At 42.9% G+C, this 9,262-nt stretch overlaps 1 protein-coding gene across 1 annotated transcript in view; it reads left to right on the forward strand.

Annotated features, from left to right (window-relative positions):
- Positions 1-224: 224 nt before the first annotated feature.
- uqcc1 (ubiquinol-cytochrome c reductase complex assembly factor 1) overlaps positions 225-9,262 on the forward strand; it is a 20,218-nt gene continuing 11,180 nt past the window's right edge. Inside the window, exons 1-4 of the mRNA XM_008280475.1 lie at positions 225-434; positions 2,356-2,460; positions 4,517-4,624; positions 8,949-9,021. Coding sequence (XP_008278697.1) covers positions 360-434; positions 2,356-2,460; positions 4,517-4,624; positions 8,949-9,021 — 361 coding nt within the window. The 5' untranslated portion in view covers positions 225-359. The remainder of the gene's footprint in view (positions 435-2,355; positions 2,461-4,516; positions 4,625-8,948; positions 9,022-9,262) is intronic.

The raw sequence follows: 9,262 nt of genomic DNA on the forward strand, positions 1-9,262 counted from the left end.
ATTATGTTATTATAAGAGACAAATCTTTTTTTTTAAAAACCCCTGAAAATTAGAAAAAAAACAATTAAATAGATTATCGTTCTATTCTATAGGACTACTAGTACTACTACTACTACTACTACTACTAATAATAATAATAATAATAATACATTTTATATTAAAACCCGCTTTGTGTACAGGCGGACCTTTTCTTCGCGCCGCTGGTTTCTGGCCGGACAGGTTTCGGCGCCGGACAGATTCCGTTGACATTGCTGCGGAGGAGGCGGACTGCTGTTACCAAACCTGAAGGTTTCATCGCAGGGAGCCGCAGTGAAGTGGCAGCCCGCTCCTCGGCCCTGACACCGGCGCTTCGTGGAGTCATGTACCGGCGGCCGCTGCAGTTCGCCGCCCGGAGTTTCGTCAGCGCGGCCGCTTCCAGAGCCGCCTGCGGGAAGGTAACACCGACACCGCTAGCACGGTTAGCCGAGCGGCTAACCGGAGCTCGGCTCGGTTCACGCTTAGAACTGTTCAATCAGAGCCGACGGCCGACGAGGCTCAAACACAACCACTGCAGGTTATTAAACAGTTTAAAGAGTGACATGAAAGTCCGCCAGGTTTTAATTTCCGCGTGTTTCCTGATGATAAACAGTCACCGAGCTAACAGGTTAACAGGATTACTTACCTGAGTGTCTGTCAGCTGATTCACCAGGTGAGCTTGACCACAACACCGCTGAGCTGCTGCTGTCTCACCTCAGTTTGTTTTAATTTATACCTCACAGCTACATGTCCAAGTCAGACATCCACCACTTAGTCTACAGGTTCTGTTTTAATTTCAGATGGTTATGTCCAAATATAATCAATGGATGCAGTTGTTTCCAGTATTGATGAACCTGTGCGTTGTTTTCTGGATTAATTAGGTAGTTTCTTGCCCAATAAAATGTCAGAAAATGGTGACACATAAGGCTGAGAGATGCAGCTTAAACTATGATTAAATATAGAAATAATTTAATGAAATTACATAATTTGAAAAAAAATCAGATCACTCGATTAATCGCCAGAATAATCGACACAATACTCGATTATTAAAGTAGTCGACAGCTGCAGCCCTAACACCTACACATAAATAAAAATAAAGGAACGAGCTCACCTTGTTCCGGCTCGTACCGGCCTCCGTGTGCACCGTCAGGCCCTGTTCAGGTCAGCAGAACTGCTCGGTCCAGGTGCAGGTTGTGGGTGTCGCCTCCATCATCCAGGAGAGGCTCAGGAGACTGCAGACTAGCGCACCTCAGGAGACCTGCGTGGACACCACGGGGAGAGAAGTGATGGAGGGTGTTTGTTATGGAGGAGAATGATGGACTGTTTATGATCCTGAGAACACTTTGCTTTGTGCAGCCGAGCTTTTTCCAAAACGAGCCTTCGTGTTGTTTGCATCTGATGCATTTTGGTATCAAACATCCATCAAACAGTTTTTTTTAGATTAATGCTGTAGATGAAGTGCGCATCACCAGGACTTATTGTTGTTGCCTTGAAATGCTTTGTTTAGCCGAAACAACAACCCAAACCCCAAACATGTTTTATGTGAGACTCTGTGAAGACAGCCTGAGAAAATACTTTCTCGAAACAGTTATCAGAAACTCTGATGTAATCAGCAGATAAACGAGATGTTTTCCTTAACACGAAGCTCCCTGAAGAGTCTGAACTAGACATATATTAAATGTCCTGCCTTGAATTATAAAAGACTAGAGGCTTAATGATGACAGAAATATTTCCTCGTACCTCTTGTGGCCACTGAGGTCTGTTAGAAATGTTTCTGTATTTACATGGAGTGAGTTTGTTGAATAATAAGACATACAAACCAGCTTTGGGCCTTTTCCCACATTGTTCCTGCAGCGATTCTAAATTAAAAGAGCAGAAAATTCCACAGAAAATAGTGGAAATGCACATTAAAAGTCCTTTTTTTTTTTTTAAATGGCAATTAGGTTTTAGTGAAATACAATGGAAATACTCATTATACAGAAGCTGGTGACTTAATGATTTAAAACACTTAACAGATCTTTAACGCTTCGTGGATCGATCAGCCGGTTATTTCAGCTGTGATTTGGAGATTTGTCAATATTAGGTTTGTGTGATTTTCCCGGTTAAATAAGTTTTTGTGTGTGAAAGACCACATTTGATGACTGTGGCTCTTCTCATGTTAGCAAATACATAAAGTCACCTCAGAAAGTATTAATTAATCCTATCCAGACCAGTTTCTTTACATTTCATGACACTATGAAGCTCCTTACTCCTGACTAATGCGAGGACAGCTTTATGACTGCACATCTTCGCTCCTCCATGTTGTTAAACGTCGTCTCTTCTGTCCTCTTTTCCTTCCAGGCGTTGGATCATGAAGCCTGCCTCGGAGCTCTCGCTGCCTGCCAGCTGGCCAGAGTCTCTCCTCCCTGTTCAGCACCGTGTCGGACGCTGCACATCAGCACACAGGTACCATCGCACACAGCGCCGTATTAGACCCGTCCTCCACCAGTCAGTAAGCTGAATAAGATGTTGTGCTGCTTCCTTTGAATGTGAAGGCGTCTGTCGGGTTAATGTGATCCCGATCTGGAGGAAATAAAAGATCCATTGTTGCATGTTAGTTCAGGTCTGGTTCATATTTACGCAGACTTTTTTTTTTTTTTTTACAAACCGAGCCTGTGTCACATCAACTCGTACAAACAGATCGCATGTGACTGATGTGTTTGCGTCTTAATAACTGAACCGAATCTTCCAAAAAAAGTTGAATGCGAAATAAATTGAAAGCAAAAAATCGAGCTTAAGGCAGAACTTGGAGTAAAAGCACCCCAGATGCTACTTTTATTATTCTCACCTTTCTTTTCTGGTCAAGATTCGTCATTTTATTCCGGCCAGTGGGAAGGTCTTGCAGTGCAGCGTCTTTATTAGCTGGTTATTTAGAGGATTCTACGGGACTTAAAAAAAAAATAAAAATAAAAAATATGGCACAAACATTCATTCGAAATCTTGGTAGTTAAGCTCACAAGGGATGGTTTGATTAACAGTATTCAAATAGTTGCTGGTAATAATTTACCAATTGACAATGTATTAACTGATAAGGCAACAAAAGGTCATGCATGTCAGAAAATGTCGATCAGCTGCAGTACCTGGTTGTTCCACCAGGTGGAGCCTCTACACTGTTTGATACCGTAGAGAACAGAGGAGGCGTCACTCAGCAGAGAGCATTGTGGGAGTTTAGCAGCAACGGAGCAATGACAGAGACTCTGAGGAGGCTACAAATCATGTTTCTGTTGATGAAAACAGCCACACATGTCCACTGTGCCTAATTTGTCTTACCATCAAATAATGATTATTGATTAATAATACTGCCAGTAATTAATAGACTTTTTTTATTTTTTTATTTGCATCCTTGAGTTCCTGCCACAAATTGTTCTCTCCCTTTACGACACCTGCCAAATGCCCAAACCGGCCCCGTTACCGATCTTTAAAATTAAATCAGGATATCACCAGTGACGACAGAAAAGAAATCGTCATCAGTTAAAAAATAAATAAATAAATAAAAATTAACAAGGTAATAATTAAATGTTAAACTCTGGTGCAGTTTTATTCTGTTTTATTTACTACCAGACGGTGATTTGTGTTTGACTCTCAGGAGATTTTGTTTAATTATTGCGACACAGATTTAATCCGGTTTGACCTCCCTCTTGGCTGGCGTTAGCATCAGATGTACGTTAGCTGAACTTAACACCATAAGATTGATGTTTTTGTTTCAGACAGATGACACTTCTGAGTTTTCGTTGCATCCGTCAGATTGATTTTAGATGCTTCTGTTTGATCATTTACTGCGTTGAATCGTGCTAACGTCCTCATGAGCAGTACGCGTCCTGAGTTCGGGTGGTCGGCAAACACACCTGTAACTCCACAAGACAGTCAGAGGCTCCACCTGGTGGTGCACTCAGGTAATACAGCACCTCCAGTCCCTAGACTTGTGCTTCATCCGTTCAGATGTTTTCAGACCTTTTCTGAGGCTTTAGCTGGCGTGTTTTCATAGATTGTGTTGATTAATATTTTGGTCGGATTCCAGACCGCTGCCCAATCAGTCGGAGGCTTTACGCTACGTCCTCCCTGCGCTGCGTGTCGGGAATCAGCGCAAGAGGAAGTTCAGCTGGTTTAAATATTTAGTGTGGAGTCAGTATAAAGAGCAGAAAGCATGTGATGTTTTGGTGATTTGAAGCCAAACATCTGCAGGTCCTGATGAAGGGTAGCCGGGCCGCGGTGGCAGTAATAAAGCTGTCAGAGCCTGAAGACGACGTGCAGCTCAGAGTAGGTCAGCGTATTAATTTAGTCAGCAGCTGCTCTCGGCCACTAAAGGCCACGATCTGCAGGTGTGTGTCGTCACCGGGGCTCTGGAATGAGGGTTAAAGCAGCTACGCAGCACGTTAAAGCAGCAGTTCCTGCTTTTTTTTCCTCCTGTCTTCCATTTCTTTTACATTCCTGTGACCTTTCCTTCGTGCTTGTTGTGCTTCAGCTGCGTAACGTGAAGGAGACGCGTCAGCACTCGGAGGAGGAGGTCAGCGCCTTCACCAAGCTCATCGAGGCCATGGGCTTCACCGGGCCGCTCAAATACAACAGATGGGTGAGTGACGGAGCCGAGGGGGAGGTAAAGGTTAGAGGTGGGACAATTAAAGCAGAAGGGCTGCTTAATATATGTTATACAACAGGTGGCCGCCGACTGATGAGTGAAAACCCAGAATACAACCTGCTAATCCTGGCTCTGCCGGGACTATATGCTCATTATTATCTACTGTTTTATACTGTATTTATACTCTTATCGTTTAAATTGTAAATACCAGCAATTGTGCACCTCATTTCCCCACAAGCTTTGGGTCCTTATTTTTCTTAAATGCAACCTATGAGCTCCTGGATTCGCCCCCAGAATGGAATAAAATCTACCCACTGGTGACCAGTAAGCAATATTTATGACATTAAATGTTCTATATTAGCACCATGTGATGGCAGGACACCTGTCATTCATCACCTCGTTAGATTACTGAATCCGTTCATCCTGTTCACTGTGAGATCGACTGTTATTTCCATTTTCTTAATCCGTTCTGTTGCTTCTATTTCTCACTGAGATCCACATTAAAGCATTACTAGTTATTGTTTTCCCAGAGTCTTGTTTCAGGTTCATCCAGGTTTCTGCCTCCTAGCTTAGCTGCTAGCGTAGCGTTAGCCTCCGTGAAAGCAGCCGACAGCCCGGTTTGTGTTGACGTTTGCGCTTCTTGTTCAGTTTCTGCAGGTCGTGACGAGTCTGTCGGTTAGAACAGATCAATAAAGTTAATCTGACCTTACGACGATGTCACGATGCTCCAGGTGGCGTCAGCTGCTGGATGAGAGGCACAGCTCACCTTGTAGCGCTAGCTTTAGCCTAGCGTTTATTTATGTAAAAATGCAGATTCCGTCTTAAATCATCAGATTGTGAGAAGAAATTCTGCTCGACCGTCTCCTTCAAGTTTTTATAGCATAAAACACAGATGTTTCTAAAGATATTTGTGAAGCTGGTATCTGTGAAGTTTTAGACTTTTTAAGCAATATCTGAGATACTTTTTAATTTGCCTTCAGCACGCTGTTAAATTCACGGCTGGGTTTGACAACGTCTGTGGTCCTATTACAGATAAAAGCCTGATCTCTACTTGGACAGAGCGATCTGACAAGATTGGTTTTGTGCTACAACTTTTTAAACCTGCTGACGAGTTGGAAGAATAACTTTGTTTTAATCCAAGTATTTAAAATCATTCTGCATGTTTGGTACTATTGTGACCTGCAGCAATGTCAGACGTGATTTGATCGACTTGTTCAACGACATGATGAGAAATAAAAGTGAAAATTTCATGTTTTTATCTTCAACAGTTCCTCAGATGTTGTTCCTCGAATGTCAATCTGAGAAAAATCCTGCAGAAAATGGGAGTTTTTAAAAAACATTTATCTTGAAAAGTATTTGATATATGAAGCTAATTTTTTTTAAAATGTCTTTCTAAGTATTCATATTTCATGCTATAAAACAATCAGGCCGGTCAGAGGCGGCTGAGCAGGTTTTAAGAATCTGATTGTGTGAGAAGAACCGATTCGTTAGCCGCCAGATGGGAACCAGCTCCAGGTTCCAGTGTGTGTGATTAGCTTTAACCGGTAAGCTGCTGGATGCCGCCGCTCTGAGCGACTCTCAGTGTTGCTCACAAACCCACAGCAGCTGCCGGAGCTCAGATTTATTCACATGGCTCCAGCTCAGAGGCGACGCCGTGTTCCAAACTAATAAACCAAAACACATCGGAGAAGATGTTCCTGTACGTTTAACAGCGCTGGTGTTTATGTGCTCTGGAGAACATTTCTAGCTTGTATCAAACCTGACGTGCAAACTCTAAATGCCAGCCGTGTCCTGCTGTCGCTGCATCAGCCGGAGCTTAATTAAACGAGCTGCTAATGACACCACATCAGGCCTCGTCCCGTCGGCCTCCTCCACCTTCCCCCGGACTCGTGTGTTCTCCTGCAGCGGGCTGAATAAAGGCGCAGCTGTTGTTTCGTCTGAGCTCTGCAGGCGGCCCGGCGCTTTACAAGGTGTGAGGATGTCCTGTACTCTGGCCTCATGTCAGCGAGCTCTCATCCTGTAATTAACGTTGTTCTTCGTGGAGTTTCTGCGTTTTGTTGCCTGTTTTATTAAAAGAAGAAGAAGAAGAAGTGGGCGAGTTGTTGCGTCCGTCGTCGCCCAGAAAGGTTACGAGGTGACGAGTATCAGATGATTACAGGCTGCAGACGGATGAATTAAAGGATCCGACCCGTTTATGTCCTTCTGCTGCTTTTCCTCTTTTGTGTGTTTCTCATGCAAACTTTGTACTTTTCACCTCCGTCGTGGAGAAACGAGGAGTCGCACAAAAACAGCAGCTAAATCTGAAGAGAAGTTTCCTCCGTTTCTCCTCAAAATCAGCGGATTCTTCGTCTGCGTTAACTTCATCGAACACAGCAGATTGATCACTTGAATGGACTTTTTCCATCATTTCTGAGCCTCAGAACTTCATCAGAGCAGCAGATAGACTCATGACGTTTAGGAGGAGGAACACATGTTGGACGGTTTTCATAATTCTTCACACGTTCTACGTCATTCTGGACATTTGTGAGTCAGTCGAGGCAGATTTTAATTCAGTTTGAACAATTTTTTTTAGCATTTAGGAAAAAGTAGATAAATTCTGAACAGGCTTCATGTCTTCGGACAGTTTTTAATGTATTTATTTTAGCTTTTTTGCCATTTTAGAGAGATTTTAAGCCATTTTGGATTTTTGCTTGTTTGTCGTAGACATTTTTGAGTCATTCTGGACAGATTTTAGGTAATTGTGGAGATATATTTGTTAGGGATTCACGATATATCGGCAACCACGTCGGTGTCGGCCGATATTAGTGTTCTTCCGATATATCGGTATCGGTCCAATGAACAAATCTAGCCGATGATTGTCTAACATCAGCGCCTTCGTCTCTACGTTTGTTGTCGCTGCTATTTCAGAGATGTTTTTACTTAAATGGTTAAAATATGTTTTACTTTTGTTAGACTATGTGGCCTAATTTGTTATTTTGAATAGTGTCTCACAGTGCTTACTTAATCAGATTTTTTGGTGGGAACAAAAACTGAATATCGACGTCGGTGATATCGGTTATCGGCGATATCGGAAACCTTAATATCGGGTATCTGTATCAGCCAGAAGTTTCAATATCGTGCATCACTGATATTTGTCACGCTGGTTTATTTTGAGTCATTTGGAGTTACTTTAGGGTGTTTATGTAACGTCTGAAAATTCTGAATGATTCTGGACGAGCTTCATGTCATTTCTCTGGAACTTTAAAGTCATTTTTGGTGATTTATTTGTTATTTTAAACAGATTGTAAGTGATTGTTTCATTAAACTGCAGCAGTTTTACTGTTTAAACTACGAGACATCCCATAATACTGATGCTCAGTTACACTTTTTTGTATTTTTGAATTTTTTGGCAATTCTCACGTGGTTTTGGTTCATTTTGTTGTTGTTGTTTTGAGTCATTTTGAACAAATTGAGTCATTTGAAATCATTTAAAGTGTTTTTTCCCCCCGTTTGGAAAAGTCTGAGGTATTTTGGGATTGGTGTTTTATTTTGGCTGTCATCCCGGGAAAGTTTTTAGATTGTGAAACTTGGACGGATGTAAAATTGAGCTCAGATGTGTTCTTCCTCCTAAAGGTCATGAGTCTATCTGCTGCACTGATGAAGATCTGAGGCTCATAAATGATGGAAAAAGTCCATTAAAGAGATCACTCTGGACCCTCCTCTGTGGACTTCAAAGTTCTGGAACCCTGAGCATTAATAAAGTTACCACAGATACAGAACCAGCTGATTCTGTGGAGGTCCAGTTGGAAGTTCTGCTTGATTTTTCATTCTGTATAAATCAGTGTGAATCTCTGATCTCTGGGATGTTTCGTCGCTGCGTTGTCCAGGAATGTTCGCCCACATCATCAAAGACGTAAACATTTACAGCCTCGGCGGCGTCCGGTGATGTGGGAGGTTCTGGCCCAAGCCCGAAAGGTGTCGTGTGTCGGGAGGAATGTCGGCGCCGCTGGATTGGCACAATGCTGCAGATGTTGGTCTTGTTCTCTGTCTGCACACTGAAACGTCCTCGACTCGGTTAGATGTGTGATCAAATCAGCCGCTGCTGCCTCTGGACGTATTTTTAGCTCGTTTCCATTAAAAACAACTGTTGGTGCTGATGGAAGCCACGCGGGCCTGAAGAAGCCCAACGACACAGCACCACTCTGGTTTATCTGTTTAGTGTTTCAGCCGCAGCTTTTCCAGTAAACCAATGAAATGTGACACATGGGCTGTAGTTCATCGAATACAAGATGCTCAATGTGCTGCTGATGTTCCGTCTTTTTGTTTTTTGTCTTCACAGAAACTCAAGATTGCTGCTTTGCGTATGTACACGTGCTGCGTGGAGAGAGTCAACTACGACGAGTTCTTTGAGAGTAAGTCGTGAACGCAGGATCCTACATCTCCCACGATGCATCGTTCAGCCACAACATTAGAACCGCTGTTATCAGGCAGCAGGAATAATATGCACAATCTAAAAGACCTCGACAACCAGATCACAGCATCATGTCGGGTTTAGCTAGCGACGGGCACCACGACTTCTGTGGAGGTTAATATCCATCCATCCATCCATCCATCCATCCATCCATCCATCCATCCATCCATCCATCCATCCAT

The sequence above is a fragment of the Stegastes partitus genome, unplaced genomic scaffold (genome assembly GCF_000690725.1).
Source record: "Stegastes partitus isolate 25-593 unplaced genomic scaffold, Stegastes_partitus-1.0.2 Scaffold196, whole genome shotgun sequence".
NCBI classification, from domain to species: Eukaryota; Metazoa; Chordata; class Actinopteri; family Pomacentridae; genus Stegastes; species Stegastes partitus.